The sequence below is a fragment of the Danio rerio genome, chromosome 7, assembly GCF_052040795.2.
Source record: "Danio rerio strain M-AB ecotype USA chromosome 7, GRCz13ab, whole genome shotgun sequence".
In the NCBI taxonomy this organism is placed as follows: domain Eukaryota; kingdom Metazoa; phylum Chordata; class Actinopteri; order Cypriniformes; family Danionidae; genus Danio; species Danio rerio.
In genome coordinates, this window is record NC_141027.1 from 7,534,949 (window position 1) to 7,557,796 (window position 22,848).

The 22,848-nt window shown below is 35.5% G+C and overlaps 2 protein-coding genes across 14 annotated transcripts in view; both read left to right on the plus strand.

The window, feature by feature from the left end:
• Positions 1-4,555, plus strand: part of clcn3 (Cl-/H+ antiporter 3) — a 113,064-nt gene extending 108,509 nt beyond the window's left edge. For 9 of the 13 annotated variants that reach the window (XM_087260257.1, XM_087260252.1, XM_087260256.1 and 6 more), the window contains one exon: positions 1,565-4,555. Coding sequence is in view for 6 of the 13 variants with exons in the window: in XM_087260252.1 (XP_087116378.1) it covers positions 1,565-1,729 (165 nt within the window). In the remaining 7 variants the exon portion in view is untranslated. The remainder of the gene's footprint in view (positions 1-1,564) is intronic. The other 4 variants (XR_015495165.1, XM_087260259.1, XM_087260263.1 and 1 more) reach the window with 2 other exon arrangements.
• The window catches only part of actn3b (actinin alpha 3b), a 701,279-nt gene that overhangs the window by 588,065 nt on the left and 90,366 nt on the right, over positions 1-22,848 (plus strand). The gene's annotated exons all lie outside the window — the stretch shown is intronic.

The following is a 22,848-nucleotide window of genomic DNA, read 5'->3' on the forward strand; positions in this document are numbered from 1 at the left end:
AGTGATCGGCGTGACCCACGGTGCATACATCGCTCGTAATCGTGTATTTATACTTCTGCATGCTTTTGTGTTACTCTGCAATAACATTTCAGAAACACTAGCTGGCAGCGGTTTTTATGCTCCTCTGTGTCGAGTTTCTTCGTAGGGTATTTATTTATTTTTTTTCAGAACACTGCTTTAATGTACAAGTAGCTTAAACTCGTTCAGGGGTGCGTTTCCGAAAACCATCATTAGCCAACTAAGGTCGCAAGTTCCGTCGTTACATAGTTTGTTAATTTAGCGTTTACCAAATCCAAGTCAAAGTCAGCTTTATTGTCAATTCAACCACATGTACAGGACATATAGAGAAGCGAAATTACATTACTGTCATATTACGTTTGTTATGAAATTACGTTACTGCCTAACATATAATGTTAATACAAAAAGGAAAGTTTTAAGAAAGAATTTACAATAAATACAGTTATACATGAAATGCAATCTAAATATATAACTAAAATGTAGTCTAAATAAATACATATTTATATGCATCATTACAACAAACATTCGCAAACTGCATCGCAAACGTGTATGCTAGCAACTACACCTCTGGAGCTGTAGTTAGAAACATGGTTCATGACTGTTCTATTCCTACTTATCCCCCCTATGCCCTATTCATTTAGAACATTCTAACATTCAAAGTTGGAATGATTTAAAAAGCCAAAAGCATTAGTCATCTCTCTTAGGTGTAATTTGCTTTCAAAGTATTTCTTACAGTTCAGTTCTAGCGATCTTCATATTGACAGTTGCGCTCCCTTCGCAGTGCACTTTGAAAACATTGATAATTTAAGGAACTGGTAGACGTGCAACATTTTTAATCACGAGGTAAACACAAAACAAAACCTGGAGCTCCTTTACGGGACTTGACACTTGTAAACACTCGCTCTCTAAATCGGGCTCGAGGCTCTCAGCACCGCCCACACTCATCAAAACAACCAAGCCGACCAATCGTACAGCTTGTGCTATGTGCCATTGCAATGTGTAGTTAAATATTTTTGAGAGGTGTGCGTCAGCCACAGCGAGGGCTATGCGACCGCACAAAGGCTGCGCCAGACCATATGCATGTGCATGACGCAGAAATCTAAATCAGCCTTTGGTCAAAAATATTACTTAAATTAATTTAAAACCTGAATAAATACAAATTTACACAAGTGAATAAATAGACACAATAATTAAAATAAAAATCTGCAGATTACTTTGTGCACAGATTTCATTTGGGCCTTCTTATAAACTTTTGCTGATTTAATTGTAATGTGCACCTTGTGTAAAGCTGATTTAAAACAATAATTATTGTGAATTGCACCATAGAAATGAACTTGAATTGAATCAACAACATCGCAGATCTTGTATTGTGACTATTGCATAATCGCACATTGCGATATCGATGCTAAACCATATATTGTGCAGCCCTAATCCACACAAATTGCTTTTAAAAGAGACAAAACTTGGCAACAAACAAAACAAGTCAGTTTCCTCCACACTCATCCAAAATCATCCACTAAATTTCTCTTCTTCTCTCTTTTTATAGACGCCTCCTTGGTATTATTACAAAAAAAGATATCCTCCGTCATATGGCCCAGATGGCAAACCAAGACCCCGAGTCCATAATGTTCAACTAGCGCCCTCCTCGTCCCATTACCAGGAGGACGAAATCGAAGAGGAGGTTCGATTACTGGACAATTCATCCCTCTGACCACACGCCCCCTACAGTTTCCCAAAGCTACACTACAACAACCCAAACACTACTCCAGATGTGGAGCCCGTCCTGGACACGTCCTCTGGGTACTTGCACAAGACTCCAGACTTAGAGGAAAAAGCCTGACGAGTAAAGTGGACGAACTTTCTCCAAATGCTAACATGCTAAACGTACTCTCTCCACACGCGCATGCTTAAACACGGTCAACTTCCACCCTCGGGATCTGCATATTTGACCTCTGAGCCTGAGGTAACACGTCCTGGAGAGGTGAAAGGTCAAGATGAACCGCTGGAAATGCGAGGAGGGACCTTCGCCGATACCAACCGAACTACATCCCAAATGCGGTACCATTGTTTACTTGTATTGTGTGCGAGAACGAAAGATCTTAATTTGGACGCCGGCGAAACCCAACATTCCAATCGGGAAACCGAAGAAGCGTCCTGAATTGCGTATTTAACACTGCGAGATGATCAAACGTTGGTTTTAGAGAAAGGATTTTTGGAGGAGCTTCAACTTGGACACTATTGACGGCCAGTCTAGACTGCACTGGGATTATAGGTAACGAGCCAACCAACAGTCTCTCTCTCTCTCTCTCTTTTTGAGTGCCCAAACTTTGACTTTTTGTGCTTTCGGTTACTGGGAATGAAATTCAAAGACGTTTTATTTTTTCTGTTTCTGTAACAGCTGCTATCCTGGCTATCATGTTTAAAAAATACTAAGCGACTTTTAATGGTTTATTAAAATGTGACTTGACCAACTTTTTTTTTTTTTTTTTTTTTTTTTTAAGTTCGCAAACAAACGTAAATGTTCAACCTGGTAAACGTCGTCTCCAGTACTGTTAACATTCTCTGTGTCTGTCTGCGCATATTTCATCCTGTGAGATTTATCTTTGTCCAACTGGTGATATTTCTGAAGGCCGACAATTAAACAGTTCACAATAGTGCTTTTTAACGATATATCATTACTTTTCACATACAAAAGTTAGCATTTTCATAATTTTGTGTATTATTTTATATATATATATATATATTTTTTTATATATATATATATATATATATATAATAAATATATTATAAATATTTTTATGTAAATGAAAAAACTATATGCATATAAATGATTATTTTTATTTACATAAAAATATTTAAAACAACATTATATAGAAAAATCTAAATATTTAATAGTGTATGCATATATGCGTGTGCATTTATACACACGCATACATACATATATATATATATATATATATATATATATATATATATATATATATATATATATATATATATATATATATATATATATATAAAATAAATACACACTTTAATACTACACAAAATGTCTTGTTTCAACGTCCTGCCCAGGTACTACAGATGAAAACTAGCTTTATAGCTATCTCTGGCACATGTCATGATGTACGTTTTCCCTGTAAAAATAAATTTGTTACGTAAAAACATTTTATTTTGTATGCGATTAGTCTCGATTTATCGTTAAACAGCACGAGTTCACAATTTATTTGCACCTGAGAACAATAAGCATAAATAAACAAAAAAAATCTCAGTGTCATATTTCATCCCAAAATCACTTGATTTTTTTGCCCCAAAATTATTCAACCCAAAAATCCTCATTACTGAAATAAAAGTGGCTAGCAAGATGAATATTTAGGGGTAGATTTAGGGGTAGATTGTTCAAATGACTTAAATGGTATAAATTAAAAGCTGTACAACATCATTCGCACCCCATAGACACTAACGTCTCCATGGACTGACACGTTTTGACCCTTATTCATGAAAATTTGGCATGTTTATACCATATTTTGTTACATCTTTTTTTATTGAGACCAATATGGTCATAAATGTTTTGTGTTCATGACAATTTTTCACAGAAAGCACAAAAATAATACTTATTAATAACAATAATAAGTATAATAATATTATACATTTATTATTAATAATAATTTTTGTGCATTCCAGAGAAAATTGTCATTAATAACCACACATATTTGACCATAATAATAAAAAAAACAGCTTTTATTTTGATAATTGTCTTTGATATTGGGGTGAAATATGACGCAGATTTTTTTGTGAGAGCATCAAAACGATAATTAAATGCAGGGTACAGTTTATAAACTACCAGAAATGTCATTTTGGAGATGCCAAATGTTTTCAATTCGGTCTCGAGTGCACAGTTTTTATCATTGGTCCTGGAAAAGCGATGATGAAATGTGACTGTTAGAGACTGAAGCTCTAGTTCATTTGTGATTGCTGCTCTTGGCCCCTTCGGTTTGTGTGTGTGTGTGTGTGTGTGTTTTATTTTTTTGTTCCTGAGAAACACATTGCACAGTTTTACGCAAATTCTGAACACTTGTGGTGACCATTGCTGTGTCCCGTTCTGTATGTTAAACTGCACTACCAGCCGCACTGTCATCTCTGTTCTTCTGAAATTGATTTATCTTGATTCATTAGCATGTGATTCGTTTTCCAAAACAAGGCCGAAGTGTCGTCTCTTTAACAGATTGGTGACGTTCTGTCCTTTTTTTTGCTTTGTTTTTATGGTGACCGGCATTAGAACATCCCTCCCCCAAATGATTGACAGCTAATGAGCAGGTGTGGGCGGGGCCTGTGTTCTCATTAGCAGTTGATGTTCCTCTGTTCATCGATGAAGAAAACACAATGTTGTTATATATATATTGATCTCGTTTTTTCTTTTTATTTATACTAGTGCTAGAGTTGTACAATATGGAGAATTTTACGTATGATTGATGGTTTGATTGTACATTAAACAAACAAATATGTAAAGATTAAATTGTTTTAAATGAAGTGCAAATGCCGTGTATGCGCTGATCTGTCAGACCTCAACACACAGCGTGCTTATACACTGCTCACAGGTACGCCAATTTCTGATGTACTGTCTAATGTGTGACCCTGAAGTACAAAACCAGCCATAAGGGTCATTTTTTTTAATTCAAAGCTAAATGAATACACGTTTGATATATGCTTTGTTAGGATGGGATTGAACAATATTGGGCTATGATGCAACTACTTTAAAAAAATCTGTACACACACACACATATATATATATATATATATACACATAACATATATATATATATATATATATATATATATATATATATATATATATATACACACACATATATATATATATATATATATATATATATATATATATATATATATATATACATATATATATATATATATATATATATGTGTGTGTGTGTGTGTGTGTGTGTGTATATACGTATATGTGTATATACGTATATGTGTATATACAGTAAGGATGGAGCTGAACCCAAATACAGTATTCGGATACGCACAAATAGCGGGAACAAATACTTGAAAAACCATTTGTATTCGGGAACAAGAAAAAAAATCACCATCAAAAAGCTTTGTTTCCTCGTGTGACTGCAGCGCATGTCTGCATAAGTGAGTGACATTCAGGGGGTGGCATGGGGGTAAGGGGTAACTGAGACAGGCTGCTCCACACAGCAACAGAGAAGGCTCGGCTGAGTGGGAAAAAAAGACTTCACTTTATCAGTAATTTAGTTGAAGAGATTTTTGTACCTTAACTGGGTTCCGGAGACAGTTTCAGGAAGCGAAGTTTGATCGGGAGCTGCATTACTGACGTCGGGTGTTCACTCTGTATTAGGGGTGTAACGATATTACAAACCAAACCTAAAAATCGCGATACACCAACCACGATACGTATCGCAAAACTCTCGTGGCGTACCGTGATACTCTCACGCCCCCTGCTGCCCTTTGTTGAGGTTGACGTCACTTGTCTCTAACTAATTAAACCAATTTAAACACATCTTTATTATCACATTTGATTAAATTGTTTTAGTAATGATGAGCTTTTGTTCTGAATATTATATTCTAAAGTTAGTATTTTAGTGCATGTCATGTCATGTGACTTGAGTGAGCATCACACTCGATTACTACTGCAATCTCAGGATGGCTGCTTCACATAGTATTGGGATTGTAGATCCCTCAGACACATTTAAGTCGCCTGTGTGGGAACATTTTGGTTTTCCAGTGGAGTACAGGAACGGAATTCATGTCGTAGACAAAGCGCAGCTGTCGTAACTGTTTCACGAAGCTTACTTATAAGGAATAACATTTAAAAGGTGTGGTAATTTCACAATGTGAGGATGTAAGCAAAAGACTGACATCAGTGATTTAATGTACAAAAGTGAAACCAGAATAATGCCCAAATATATATACAAAAAAGAGAAATATTTACACTAATAAAAAGAATATGATAAAGTAGCAAATTCAAACAAAGTATCAAACTAAAATTAATAGGGGTGCTTTCATACAGCCTATCGCACTGCTGTGAGTGTGAAATTGCGTTTATACAACAGTTTGACGGCATAATTGTGAATATAAAAACAAAATTAAACATGGAGAGTCTCAAAAACCCTTTTGTATGAGGAACTACTTTCTTCCGCGTTGGATTCAAATCATAAGCTGACAGTTACACAGCTGAGCAAGCATCTTTTAAACTTTAGGTCTGTAGTGTCTGCTTTTTGCTAACTAAACCAACACAAACAAGCCTTAAAATTACATTCTGGACCACCCCTTTAATGCACAAAAGTGAACCCAGAATAATGTCCAAATATATGCAAAAAAGAGAAATATTTACACTAATAAAAAGAATATGATAACGCAGCAAATTCAAACAAAGTATCAAACTAAAATTAGTAAGGGTGCTTTCACACCTGAGAATCGATTCAGTTGTTCCGGAACAGGGATTAAAATTGTTACATTGTTGCTCTTTGCTCTTGATGCGGTTCGCTTTCACACTGCAAAGTTTCTAAACGAACCAATAGACCAATTACCATGTTTGTAAACATTCAGGATGCGCGCGCAGTGAGGTGGCAGAAAAAACCGGGAGCGCCAGCATTTACAGCGAGGGAATGACATCCGATGCAGTGCAGAGTTTGTTGTTGTCTTACAAATAAGTTATATTGATTACATATTATATATATTATTTACATAATGCTTTCAGCGTATTATAACAGCTCGTCACATTCAGCAAAATTACCGTTAAAGTGAGCGGCGTTCAGCTGACAGCTCCATCTGCGATAGCACCCTCCCAATGAATATTGGATAAGATGAAGTGACCGAGCATCCAGCTCCAATATACAATCTCAATGAAGCTCCGAGTGATTTTACAAGAGAGAAGTTAAAGGTCTACAAGTCTTTAGATGCCAACAATCATGTTCTGTGTGGTCATGTGCAAGAAATAATGTTCCATGATGACCAGATTCAACACAATGTAGAGCTAAAAACCGAGATTCTGCTTAGTCAAACACAAGGAAAGAAGACGGAGCTAACGTTATACAAGGCCTGGGTAATTAATCCCCAACACGCAAAACGACTGCATTCTGACAGCGAACTGCACCTGTACGGCAGGATATGTGAACGAGGTGAAGTTGGTTTTATATTCGCACATTCAGACTTTCTCCTTAATAATATAATTTCATAAAAATATTATCTGCAAACTCTAAATCAGGGGTCTCAAACTCGCGGCCCACGGGCCATTTGCGGCCCTCAGTGCAATATTTTGTGGCCCGCGCCGACCGCTGTACACTGACAGAATCAGCGGAGCGGGTAGAGAGAGCGCTCCCCGCTCCGCTGATTCTATCCGTACACAGCGGTCACTGGCATTCCCCGCCCGCCGTGTAAACAAAGGGGCGGGGATGCCGGTGACGTCACCACACACCCCGCCCCTTTGTTAGACGCTGTGACGGGCGGGAAGTGTTATAGGAGGGAACTCGCGACGGCCAGAACCAAGGTAAGCTGTTCCCGCCCCTGCCTGCCACTTAGCTACCTATCTGCAGCCTGCCACCTACCTAGCTACAGCCTGCATCTTATATATATATTATAGGTAGATACAGACTGGTACAGACTGATGTGACTGGAGTGGGGTGGGGGTGTTTTATTTATACATATATACGCCTTTTGTTTAGGTGAGGGAATGGAAGTTTTGAGTGAGTTCCCCCAAGCCATACTGAGGGTCTCAACTGCTTCCGCTCTAAAGCCAAATGTGGTTCAGATTTGTGAGAAGAAGCGCTGTCAAGTCTCTGGCAGCAAGAAGTAGGCAAAAGATGCCATGTTCAGAAGAACTGTTCATAATCTTCACTCAGTGTTCTATTAATGTTCAGGACACTTCATGTTCAGAAGAAATAATTAAAACTGTTAATAATGACATTTGAGGACTTTTTTTTTTTTTTTTTGTGAAATCCCTTACGCGGCCCAGCCTCACCCAGACTTTGCCTCCTGCGGCCCCCAGGTAAATTGAGTTTGAGACCCCTGCTCTAAATAGTGAAATCATATTAGCAGCAGCCAATGACTATCAAAGTACAACATTGTTCACAGTCAAAACAGTGGTAATTTTGTTTTCAAGTCACACTTGCAGGTTATTTCAGACCGAATATTCAAAATGCCGTGGTAAACAATATAGGTAGTTTGTTACAAGTTGTCACTGAATGAATGAATGAATATAAAACTAAGTTTACCTTAATAAACGCAACTTTCACGTTTCATTCTTAGCATTCAGTGTCCGCAGTTTAATTAACCACATGTAACTGTTATTGCTGAAATCATTTCTGCAATCAAAAACGAGTGATGTGTCTGATTCAGCATAGCGTGAACTGACCTGATATGTCTAATTCTAATTAGCTCCTCACTTCATTCAGCTCCCATTTAGCCAAAGACGTCTGCAGTCGGTATTAAAGCAGTGTGTGGTGTATGGTAAAAGTTAAGTTTTCTATTTTTGGACTCGAATTCGGCATCCTACCGCAAAACACGACATCTTTCCCATTGTAGCCTGTCTGTTTTCTGCAACCGGGGACCCATGTGACGTCATGTGTGACGTAGGTTGGTATTTGGTCTATTGAGCTTAAACAAGTCACGTGTGAGTAAACTCTCCTCACATTGGTCAGAGTTTCACGGTTTATTTAGCAGAGTCCCGCTCAGCTGTTTTGGTGGTGTTTGACAGGGTGCGCGTGACGTGTCTGAAGAACGTGGAGGGATGTGGTGGGGAGGGGTGAGAAAGGTGCACGACGTATTAAAGGACCGGGAGGGAGGCAAGCGAGACCACCTCATTCAAGCAATCTCAGAGCGATTGTTTTGGAGCGGATCCGAGCACGATTGGTGGATTCACATATCCCAAACGAACCACGCAAACTGGGCAAACGAGACAGGTACCGAAACAAATAATACAGAATGATGGCGTACTGAGGAAATGTCTTCTAATATATGCGAACAAACGAGTGAAAAAATCCACAGTAGTGCTTAAGGTGTCAAAATTTATGCTCAACTTCGATTATCGAATCAAAAAATAGAATCGTCGATGCTGCCACGCCCCCATGTCACGTTAGCTTGGCTTGTCAAGCATGAATAAACAGGCTTGTTGAAGTGCTTGTTAAACTGCAGACGCAGGAGACCCGTCGACTGAACTTAAACCCTCTCCTCTTTCAATGAAGTCGCAGGTGTGGAAGTATTTTGGATTTCCAGTTAATTATGTTGACAACGTGCGTGTTGTCGACAAAAAAAACACAGTTTGCAAGCTCTGCTATGTACGTATTACGGTTGGAATGATAGACGATAGGCGCATCGCAATCCTCCGCCCCGCACCCGTTGCAAATCCGCTCGCGAAAAGTACACACTCAGGCCCTGTTTACACTAATATGTCTTTGTTTTTAAATGGCATTTTCGAACGACAACGATCCACATCCACATTGGTGTGTAGCATTTCTGAGCAGCCCTCTTTCCTCACTACCGCTGAAAACACACATCACGTGACCACACACACTCATTCACACACAGATACAGACGCACACACATTGTCATGCGTTTGAGACGGCGGGTCAAGGCAGTCAGCGGGTCAGTAGACTGCTTCCATCTTTTACTTTCACACACTTACTTAGTCATTTTAGCGAACACCTCAGGTACTGTTGGCTGGTTTCTGTTGGTTGTGCACCTTTTTTACCGACGTCATTATAACGACACAGATCACTGCCTATTCACGAGTCCCGCAGAAAAAAGTGATTGACAGGTGGTAATTATGTGTGTAACTTACCTTTATTCATTTGCTGTATGATTTGTTTATGGGTAAAACAAAGACCATGCAGGTCAGGTAGTTTAAATGGTAGACTACAAATAATTAATTACGTTATTAATGAATTAATTATTCATAATCGAAAATCGAATCGAATTGTGACTTGAATCGAAAATGTAATCGAATCGAGGATTTGGAGGATCGTGACACCCTTAGTAGTGCTGCATTTGCTCTACAACTTGACGAAAGCACAGATGTTGCAAAAAGTGCTCAGTTGCAGGCTTATGTCAGGTAGACTGACTCCTCTTACCTCATTGAGGATGTTTTTATTTAGCAAAGAACTGAGAGAACGAAAGACAGGATATTTATAACTTTTAACTAATTTTTCCACATTAAAATATTATGGTGGGTCTTGAGATTTAATTATTTGCCTAAGTGGGTCCCGGAATGAAAAAGTTCGGGAACCCCTGATCTAGATTACTTTCAGTTTTAAAGACAGTGCAGTACATGCAGAGACTGATAAGAGTCCTCATCTGCATGTCTGGGCCACACACATGGTGTCTAATGTTTATTTCTGTCACTCTTCCATCGTGTACGTTTCATCATGATGATTGCAGTGACCTGTTCAATGAATACTTCTATATTTGTTGATGTGTTCGCTGACAGAAGCATAGTATATTTATGTAACATACTTGTGTGTTTGTCCTGCGCAGCGCTGGAGCAAGTGTATGGTTTCTCTGTGCGGTTGCACAGGTCACTGACAGACAGCAGACCTTCCTGTATGAGAACATAGAGTCTCTCAGTTGACACGCGCACACACACACACACACACACACACACACACGTTAAAAATTTGTATAGTGTCTCACAAACTGCCTAAAGCTTCAGGAGGAGAGCTTATAGGCACACACACACATGCAGAGTATCGGTTTAAATTGTAGTAGCTTATTTATAATTCAACATATCTAAAATAATATTTCATATGGTGCTTTCACCTACTTTATTCTGTAATAAATATCTCATACAGTTCAGTAAATATTAATGAACATTGTTATTGTTATATTATTATCATTATATTATGGTTATTATTCCGCTTAATTATAAACCAACACATTTATAATCACCACAAAAATATTTAATATTTTTTAAATGCAGAATTAAATGGGTGAGGGCGTGATATTGTAGAGTAAATATTAATGAATGGTTAATATTATTATAATATTGTTATGGTTTTTATTATGCTACTTGGTTATAAGTCAACACCTATTTTAATATCTCAACAATATTAAATATTTTAATCACACAGTTAAATGGCTGTGGTTATGATTATTATTATGCTACTTAGTTATGAATCAACACAATTTTATTTTTGTGAATTATTTAATATTTTAGTTACAGAATCAAATGGGTGAGGGCATGATAATTCAGTTGTAGGAAATATTAATGAACTATTATTGTTGTTATTATTTTTATGGTTATTATTATGCTGCTTGATTATAAATCAACACATTACTAATCTTTAATATTTTAATTGCAAAATTGTTTAGTAAATATTAATGAACTATTATCATTATGATTATATTATTGCGATGGTCATTATTACGCTGCTTGGTTATAAATTAACATTTTTATTTTTCAGAATTATTTATTATTTTAGTTACAGAATTGAATGGGTGTTGACATAATAAATCAGAGTGTTTAGTAAATATTAATGAACATTAATTTATTATTATTATATAATTCTTATAGTGGTTATTATGCTGCTTAGTCATAAATCAACACATTTCTAATCTTTAATATTTTAATTGCAAAAATGTTTAGGAAATATTCATAAAATATTATTTTAATTATTAATATATTGTTATTATAATTGTTTCTACGCTGCTTGGTTATAAATTAACTTATTTTTCAGAATTATTTAATATTTTAGTTACAGAATCTAGTGATATTTCAGAGTGCTGTAGTAAATATTAATGCACATTATTATTTTATTATTAATAATATTGTTTTATTGTTATGGTTATTGGTATGCAACTTAATAAATCAACACTTGTTTTAATATCTCAAATATTAAATATTGTAATTGCACAATCAAATAGCTGTGGACATGATATTACAGTGTTTAGTAAATATTAATGAACATTATTATATTGTTAAGGTTATTATTATGCTGCTTAGTTATGAATCAACAAAATTTTATTTTTGAGAATTATTTATTATTTTAGTTACAGAATCCATTGGGTGAGGGCATGATATTTCAGACTGTTTAATGAACATTAATGAACTTTAGTATTATTATTATGGTTATTAGTATCCTGATCAGTTATAAATTAGTACCTTTTTAGAAAATCTCGAAAATATTCAATGTTTAATTACAGAATTAAAGAAAATGAATGAGGGCATGATATTCCAGAGAGTTTAGTAAATATTAATGAACACTGTTATTACTATTATACTGTTTTTGCTATGATTATTATTATTATGCTGCTTGGTTATAAAATGCACATTTTTATTCTCTCAAATTCCTTTAATACTTTAATGGCAGAATCAAATGGGTGAGGGCATTATATTCCAGACGGTTGTAGGAAATATTAATGGACTATTATTATTGATATGATTATTATTATTATGCTGCTTGGTTATAAAAAGACACATTTTTCTTATCTCAAAATTATTTAATATTTTAATCGTATAAACAAATGGATGTGGGCATGATATTCCAGAGTGTTAATAATAAATTAATGTTCATTAATATTTGCTAATGATATTATTGCTATGGTTCTTATTAGGCTGCTTAGTTATAAACACATTTCTAATCTTTAATATTTTAATTGCAAAAGTGTTTAGTAAATAGTAATAAACTGTTTTTATAATTTTTAATATTATTATATTTTTGCAATGGTCATTATTATCCTGCTTGGTTATAAATTAACTTTTTTATTTTTCTGAATTATTTAATACTTTAGTTACAGAATCGTATGGGTGTTGACATAATAAATCAGAGTGTTTAGTAAATAATAATGAACATTATTATTACTATTATTATTATTATGGTTATTATGCTGCTTGGTTATAAATAACACATTTTTAATATCTCGAAATTCTTTTAATATTTTAATAGCAGAATCAAATGGGTAAGGGCATGATGTTTCAAAGTGTTTAGTAAAAATTAATAAACTATTATTACATTATTGCTATGGTTATCATTATGCTCAGTTATAAATGAACACTTTTTATATCTCAAAATTCATATTTTAATAGCAGAATCACATTGGTGTGAACATATGTCAGACTATTGTAGTAAATATTAATGAACATTATTATTATCATCATCATTACAACATTGTTATGGTTGTTATTATGCTTAGTTAACAATCAACACTTTTTTTTATAACTCAAAATATATTCAATATTTAATTTGCAGAATCAAATGGGTGTGTACATGATATTTCAGTGTTCTACATGAACATTATTATTGTTGTTATGGTCATTATTATTAATGCTGAACTGCATGATATCTAAATTGAATGGTAAACATTTAGCGCTTTAATTCGATGCATTACCAAGAGTTTAAGAAATGGTTTGTGCATATTTACTTGCAAGTGGTGTTTTTGTTTTTCAGGAAACGCAAACTGCTAATTTTCATAAGCAGAAGTCTCCACTGTGAAAGTGAAAGTCAACGTTTAAAGCAGAAAGCTCACTTTTATTTGTTTTACACTGTAGTTTGTGGGTGAAAGTCATCATTATTGTGTTCATGGTTTATTATTAATTGTTGTCCAATTGGTGATGGAGAGACAGACAATATATTTATTATTTATACAACAGTTCTGTCTGGTTCTCGAATCTGGTAGCCTGATAGCTGTGCAATATTCTGCAATAACAGCACTTGTAAAGCCTCCTCCCCCTTGTGTATTACTCCGCCCACATAGAGTGACAGCAGATCAATAAACTCACCAGAGTCTGACAAATACTGCAGCCGTTGGACAACATCATGTACATTTAAGGCTTTTTTAGAGGAAAATGTAGTTGTTTAGATTGCAACGATGCAGATTATTTATAATGATTATTATTATTAGTGCTTATTTAAAATATTTATAATTTCGGAGATTGCCGATCATCAGCCTGTCATACTGAGCAGAGCAAAGATGGTTGCACCACAAGATGGCGACAGAGACTGCATAATAAGCCCTTAGAGGTTTTCTCATATATCAAGCTAGAGCTCAATATCATTATAAATCAGGTGAGTTTCTTTCTATTTCAATCTCTATGTTGTATGTTGTAGTGTTTTATTTATGCCATATAATCGTCTAGTGTTTGCTTTACTTCGGCTTTTTCAGAGTTAATTATTGCCATCTCCTGATTGCAACAGAGAAATACTGGGAAATCCCTGTAGACTGATGGCATTTCATGCTGTTCAGGCCTTATAATCTTAAAATGTGAGCAAGATCATCTGTTCAAACACTAGCTCTAAAGTGACGTTTGTGAACTGGCAAAAATTTCTGCTGTTCTGACGTCAGCTCAGAGGTGGGTAGTACCGAGTTACATTTACTTGAGTAAAGTTATTGGGTAATGAGTACTTATTGAGTACATTTAAATATGTGTACTTTTACTCAAGTAAATTATATGAGAGAAGTCATTACTCTTCGCTACATTTGGCGGAGTTCCTCAGTTACTGTCAATTGATAATAAATATGATGCACATGTCTTGTTTGGAAATATCGCGAGGTGCTGCATTGGAGAGGTTGTGTCACAAGAGGTTGCTATAGAGACGTGTCTCCCGCTTTTGATTAGAGCGTGCGCGCCTTTTGGAATAATGGTTGAAGTCTAGGAAGACGTGCAAGTTTATACTGGGGTCCCGCCATGGCCATCTGCGATTCCGAGAAGGACAGTCATATTGTCTGTGCAGTGAGATAATCGGACCACGTCACCTGGTCTCAAGTTCAGTATATGTTTTTACTTTAAGATGTCAAAAAGAATAGTTTCATTATGCAATGCACGCATCGAAATGACATGGCAACATATACATGAATGACAGCTCTGACCTGAAGAAAAATAAATAAATTTTTTTTAAAAAGACGTAGTGGTAAGTGGCATTATTATTTATTATTTAGACCTTATTATTGGTAACTATGATTGGTAACTATGGGATAACCAAAGAAACTGCAGTTCAATGGAATCACTGATAAGCCCTGCACACATTAGTCATCTAACCATTAAAAATATAACATCTAAACATTATTTTTTTAACATATAATTGCTTGAACTGAAATTTATCAACACATTTCTATAGTTTTAATATCTCATTTCTAATAACTGAATTATTTTATCTTTGCCATGATGACAGTACCTAAAATATTTCAAGATGCTTGATTTCCAAGGGACATTATAAGGCTTTACTAGGTTATTTCAACAAGTTAGGGTACTTGATGGTTTGTTCTGTAGACAATCAAAAGAAATATTGCTCTTTGGAAATAATAATTTTGACCTTAAAATTGTTTTAAAAACATTAATATCTGTAATTTTAGCTGATATAAAAGAAGTAAAACTTTCTCCAGAAGAACATATATAGGAAATACTATGAAAATTTATATATACAAATTTATATTTAAATATAAAATTAAAAGTAACTAGCAACTATTTACTTGAGTAACTTTTTCATCAGATACTATTTTACTTTTACTCGAGTTACTTTTAAGATTTTTACTTTTACTTGTGTAAAAATTTCTACAAGTTTTTGTACTTTTACTAGTGTAGACTTTGGATAATCTACCCACCTCTGCATCAGCTCCATATTCTCTCATAGCAAATTAGTAAGAGTGTATTACTATGCAGTTGTTATAGAAACCCTCAGGCTGACATCAACAGGATCGCCCCTCCAAAAAATGGAAACAGATGGTAGGACTTTGATTTAAGATTATCCAAACAAATCATTTTTCAGTGGCTCAGCTTGCACAGATTTATTCATCTTAAGAATAACAGTATCTGTTTTCATCCACCTATTCTTATATACAAAAAAAAACGGTTGATGGAAATGCATGCATTTTGAAAATGCACATAAAAAAAATGTCTGCGCATAACTGAGTAGGATAAACCTTTTATTTGATGAGAAAAGATGCCCATAAACCACAATAGAAACACTTAATAGGCATGTTATTTTGTTATAAGGAATCATGTGATGATATAAATTTGTGAATGGAAAAACCAGCAGGCTGAGCACATCGTAAAACGTCGGAAAGGTTGTTTTAGCCATTCAAAAAAGCCATAACCATTTCAGTATTAGTGTTATTATATTATTAATTACCTCCAGAACTGTCAAGAGCGTCGACTGCGCACTTCATCTCCTGGCGTCAAACACAGCCATCACGCGTTCATTGCGTGTCGGCATCGTCTTCTGAGGCGCAAGTTATTTATTAAATAAAAAAAGATTCACGTAACTTCTCCTACTGCAGCAAATTCCGTTTTTACCGTTGCGATTTGGCGCCAGTTAATAAGGAAGTGACGATTTTGTTCTCTTTGACTCGTGGGATGGAAACACTGCTTTATTTGTACAAATTTTATGTGATATTCCAATGTTGCGCATAAATTTAATTAACATTTTTAGATAGAAACATAGCTAATGTCAGCTAGAAAATTAACATTGTACATTTTGATTCAAGCAGATTTTGAATGTATAACATCATGCCAGCTGTAGCTACGGGATAACCGTTTTTGATGTATACCGTGATTTGAAAAAGTCAAGGTTTTAAAACCACCAAAATTTGCTGTTATACCGTTCCTAAGGTATATCAAAGTCCCTTTAAGGCAAGTCATTTCACTCGGCGGCAATCTTTAAGACCCCTCTCGGGCAGTATGCTCAGGCATTCTGTCTGAATGGGGAAATATCCAATTCTCCAAAGCTACTTGCCAAGCTTATGATGGAATTTCTTATTAGGAATCACCTATAAAACTAAGATTAGTTTCTAAATGTTCGACTCACACAAAATCTGCAGAAACTCATGACTGGTCCATGCCCCTCCTTTGGAGTTTTGTCAGTCTACAGCGATAGATGATTGGCTCCTGTACAACAAGGTGAGCTTTATTCGCCATATAGCGATTGACGATTGGCTCCTGTACTAGAAACCAGGCTTTATTCACCATATAGTAGAGCTGCACGATTCTGGCTAAAATGAGAATCGCAATTTTTTTGCTTAAAATAAAGATCACAATTCTCTCACGATTCTGTATATGTAAAATAAAGGTAAGGTAAAAACAAACATATGGCACAACATCGATAATAATATTATGTGTAGGTCTACTGGTTTCTATTCTACTTATAATAATTCTGATGTTGAATTATTATGTTTGAGATATATGCTTGCAATCTGTCATATTAGACAATTCACTGGTAAAATCAGACATTTGCCATTATCAGATTATGTTCAACTATATATAGGCTAGAGTAGTTATACTAACATTGTAAACATTTATTATCATGCACAACTGTGTGTTCGCTATGAAAGAAAAAACATATCAAATGCTTGTCGCAATCATAACTCTAAAATGCGATATGATCATTTAAATGAAGTGCACACTTTCAGTTTCATTCTGACTGCTAAGTGCTGTTTATACTTTACACGCGGCTCCCAAACGATCACTCTGTGCCACAAACTGAATATTATTTACAACTGTATTACCTGTTACTCGCAACATAAGCAGGTTCTGTTCACTAAAGTAGACGCGCGCGCGTCTATCATTAAGTAGAGCTGTGATAACAGCTCATGATAACAGCTTATGGTCAGCAGCTCATGTCACGTGTGATTTCCTGATCGCGAAAACATCATGTTTAGACAAAAAATGACATTTTTAGGTGAATTATGCCTTATAAATACAGTATGTGACTCATTCAACATCATTTGGAGGTGTCAATGTTACTGAGCAACGTGTGTTTAACAATGAAAAGACTCGTGCAGCCGCCTTTTCTTCTCTCCTGAACTTGAAAATATGATTGGCAGAATCGTAGAAATGCTGGATTAAGATCGTCTAGGGCAGGGGTGCTCAATCCTGTTCCTGGAGATTTACCTTCCTGCAGATTTCAGTTGATACCCATATCAAACACACCTGCCTGTAATTATCACGTGCTGTTCAGGTCCTAATTAATTGGTTCAGGTGTGTTTGAAATGGGTAGCAACTGAAATCTGCAGGAAGGTAGATCTCCAGGATCAGGATTGAGCATCCCTGGTCTAGGGGGCCGAATCGAGATCGCGATCTTTAAACGATTAATAGTGCAGCTCTACCATATAGTGATCGATGATTGGCTCCTGTATTTGAAGGCAGGCTTAATTTGCCATATAGAGATCGACAATTGCTTCTGGACTACAAGGCAGGCTTTATTCGCCTTATAGTGATCGACGATTGGCTCTTGTATTAGAGGGCAGGCTTTATTCACTATATAGCGATCGACGATGGCTCCTGTATTTGAAGGCAGGCTTAATTCGCCATATAGCGATCGACAATTGCTTCTGGACTACAAGGCAGGCTTTATTCACTATATAGTGATCGACGATTGGCTCCTGTATTAGAAGGCGGGCTTAATTAGCCATATAGCGATCGAGAATTGCTTCTGGACTACAAGATGGGCTTTATTCACCATATGGCGATTGACGATTGTCTCCTGTATTAAAAGGCGGGCTTAATTCGCCATATAGCGATTGACGATTGTCTCCTGTATTAGAAGGCGGGCTTAATTCGCCATATAGCGATTGACGATTGTTTCCTGTATTAGAAGGCGGGCTTAATTCGCCATATAGCGATTGACGATTGTCTCCTGTATTAAAAGGCGGGCTTAATTCGCCATATAGCGATTGACGATTGTCTCCTGTATTAGAAGGCGGGCTTAATTCGCCATATAGCGATTGACGATTGTCTCCTGTATTAGAAGGCGGGCTTAATTCGCCATATAGCGATCGAAGATTGTCTCCTGTATTAGAGGGCGGGCTTAATTCGCCATATAGCGATCGACGATTGTCTCCTGTATTAGAAGGCGGGCTTAATTCGCCATATAGCGATTGACGATTGTCTCCTGTATTAGAAGGCGGGCTTAATTCGCCATATAGCGATTGACGATTGTCTACTGTATTAGAAGGCGGGCTTAATTCGCCATATAGCGATTGACGATTGTCTCCTGTATTAAAAGGCGGGCTTAATTCGCCATATAGCGATTGACGATTGTCTCCTGTATTAAAAGGCAGGCTTAATTCGCCATATAGCGATTGACGATTGTCTCCTGTATTAGAAGGCGGGCTTAATTCGCCATAAAGCGATCGAAGATTGTCTCCTGTATTAGAAGGCGGGCTTCATTCGCCATAAAGCGATCGAAGATTGTCTCCTGTATTAGAAGGCGGGCTTAATTCGCCATATAGCGATCGACGATTGGCTCCTGTATTAGAAAACAGGCTTTATTAGCCATATTGGCGTTACACTTTTCCCCATTCAAAACAATATGTTGACATGTCTTGTGTATTCTATAGTCTTTGGGTGTATGTACGGTATTCAAAGATACATGTAAACATGTAAAGAGATCAGTGTTTTTGAAACTATATTTAGCCTGACGTGTTTACAAATATTTTAAATGTTTCTCAAAATTAAATGTATTCAAAGAGGACAGACATTTAAAAAGAGCATATTTTAGAGCAGAAATCACAATACCGTCAAACCGTGCTACTATTATTCAAGAGTATCATACCATCAGAACCCTATACAGGCCATTGCTTAGCCAGCTGTGATATTAATTCCTCAATTTTTAAAGATAAAAGCATATTAGTGATTATAAAGATTATTTTCAAAGAAGAAATCATTTATAATACATGCAGTCTTTTACAAACAAGCTGTGCCATAATTTGAGTTTTTATACTACCGGTAGTTTTGTTGTGAAACCTGGCAACCCTGCTTGATACTCATTTTCCACATTATATCCTCTCAAAGGGACTTTTCCAGTGCGTGTTTGTCGCAGTTCCCACAGGAAACCTCTTTCACTTGTGTCTCACGTTTAAAGGCCTGCTAGTTGAATGGGTTTTCAGAAGAGCTTTCAGCCTCTTTTCATCTGCGAATGTTTGGTTCTTTCAGCATGTAAATGGAAAATCACAATGTTTGTGCAGGTGGACGTGCAGATGCAGCGGACGGAACAAACATCACCACATGCAGCCACGGTGTTTTTGCAGACTGTAGGTGTTTATATTAGGAATACAGTCTATAGACACTTTTGAGGGATGTAAACAATAACAAGGGTCCTAACATCATTTCTGTTTTACATTTTTAATTTCTATAGCATCCGAGAATCCAAAAAGGTCTGCATATTGACAAATAATGTTATGATAGCTATTTAATGGTCATTTATGATTGAACTGCATCTTAATATAGTTATGAAATAGTTTAACAAGCAGGAAATGTGCATGATCCCATGACATCACCACATTGAAACGGTCTATAATTGGTTTATGCAAATATTTTAAATGATTTTAGAGGAGGGTAGTTTATAATGAAAGTGCTTTAGAAAGTCTTTAACACATCTAGATATGCTCTTTAATATATAGATCAGGGGTGCACAAACTTTTTCGTGTGAAGGGCCGAAAACCAAACATCATTGATATCTGTGGGCCGAAGATAAACATACAACTATTTTACATTAAAGTTGTCATGGGTAATTTCCTAATTCTTATTATTTTTTCATAATAATAAAAAATTATTAGAAAACTTTACTTCAAGTCGTATTAACTAATGCAGTATAACTTTTTGAAATATTACTTATTCCCATTAAAACATAATCATATTTATAACAGTGGAGTTCAATGCTGAATCCACTAGTCAAGCAGAATCTGCCTTTGCCTTGATTCACGCTCCAAAATCTCTGTGTTTCCCTCTATCCGCCGTGTGTACATCTTAAACTTTTACATTTACAAGTAAAATTTAAAATTTCAGTATGTTTAAAATACTTTTGTAGCTGAACAAACAAATAAAAGGGTACATTAAATTTTAAATGGCAATCTCTAAACGAGAGTCCCAAAGTAACCTTTGATTAGGCCCACCGTCCCATCTGAGAATGACAGAGAGAGTTGGGGCAACGCCTTTAAAAGAGATTGTCATTTCTAATTTGACCTAACCTTTTTTAATTGTTTGTTTTAATTCACTACAAAAAAAAAAAGCTAATTGAAATGACATGTTTATGTTTATATAAATGTTAATGAATCTGAGTTTATAAAATGCGAATACTGTCATGACAAATAGAGGACTATGCAGAAGACATCGGTGAGCAACTCAACGCAAAAACTAGTGTAACTCCATTCTGTTTTAAATGAGATTTTTATAAGTTTTATATACAGTTGAAGTCAGAATTATTAGACCCTCTGAATTATTCGCCTCCCTGTTTATTTTTTCCTCAATTTCTTTTTCTTTTTCCTCAATTTATTTTCTCTTTGCCATGATGACAGTAAATAATATTTTACTAGGTATTTTAAGACACTTCTATACAGCTTAAAGAGACATTTAAAGGCTTAACTAGGTTAATTAGGTTTACTATACAGGTTAGGGTAATTAGGCAAGTCATTGCATATCGATGGTTTGTTCTGTAGACTATCAGAAAACAATTGGCTTCAAGGGGCTTATGATTTTGTTCTTAAAATGGTGTTTAAAAATGTAAAATCTTCTTTTATTCTAGCCGAAATAAAACAAATAAGACTTTTTCAGAAGAAAAAATATTATCAGACATACTGTGAAAATGTCCTTGCTCTGTTTAACATCATTTGGGAAACATAAAAAAACAAATTCCTGGGGAGGGGGCGAATAAAACAGGGGGGCTTTTATTTGTTGTTGTTTTGTTGTAAATTTAACAGACAAATTAAGTTACGATCTTTTTAATCTCAGAGACTTTTTTACTTCACATTTGACAAATTTAATTCCTTTTTCTAACGATGATGCCAATTCTGTTTATGCAGGGTTTCTGCAGCTTTCACAGAGCTAAACTTAAGACTTTTTAAACGATTTTTAAGACCATTATGAATGAAACTCATGAAGCGCTAAAGGCTAAGGAATATTTCAAATGGCCCAGATGGAAAATATTTTTATTTGACCTGTCAAAAAAATTATTAGAATTTAATACATTTAATCATACAATAATACTTTAATACTTAACAATTAAAATATTTTAGATTTTTTATTCTTAGATTAATGTTTTAAATATTATGTAAAAAAAGCTAGCTCTACATGTATCCATACACTTTTTCCCCAACATAAACTTTCTTTAATAATAAAACAATGAACAAATGTTTTCATTCATTCATTCATTTTCTTGTCGGCTTAGTCCCTTTATTAATCCGGGGTCGACACAGCAGAATGAACCCCCAACTTATCCAGCAAGTTTTTACGCAGCGGATGCCCTTCCAGCCGCAACCCATCTCTGGGAAATATCCACACACATTCACACACACACTAAGGACAATTTAGCCTACCTAATTCACCTGTACCACATGTGTTTGGACTGTGGGGGAAACCGGAGCACCCAGAGGAAACCCATGCGAAGACAGGGAGAACATGCAAACCATAGAAAACACCAACTGAGCCGAGGTTCGAACCAGCGACCTTCTTGCTGTGAGGCGACAGCACTACCTACTGCACCACTGCCTCGCCCTTAAACAAATGTTTTAAAAAAAATTTAAAAAGTATAACAAACTAAATATATGCACAACAATCTGTCCAGGTCGGTGTCCTCGGCTGTAATAGATTAAGAACTTCTAAACAAGTGTTATTGTAAAGAAAATATTAAAAACATCATGTTAAAAATGACCTTTATTAAATAAAAAGTTAAAAGTTTTATTGAGATGAATTGTAGGTGATTGTATTGGTTTTGGCCAGATTAGGTAGCTGTGAACAAAGAAAAATTAAGACGCTGCTAAAAATATTTAAGACCTACAACACAATATTTCAGTAGATTTAAGGCCTATATTTTAGATTTTGAGATTTGAGACTTTTTAAGACCCTACAGAACCCCTATTATGGCT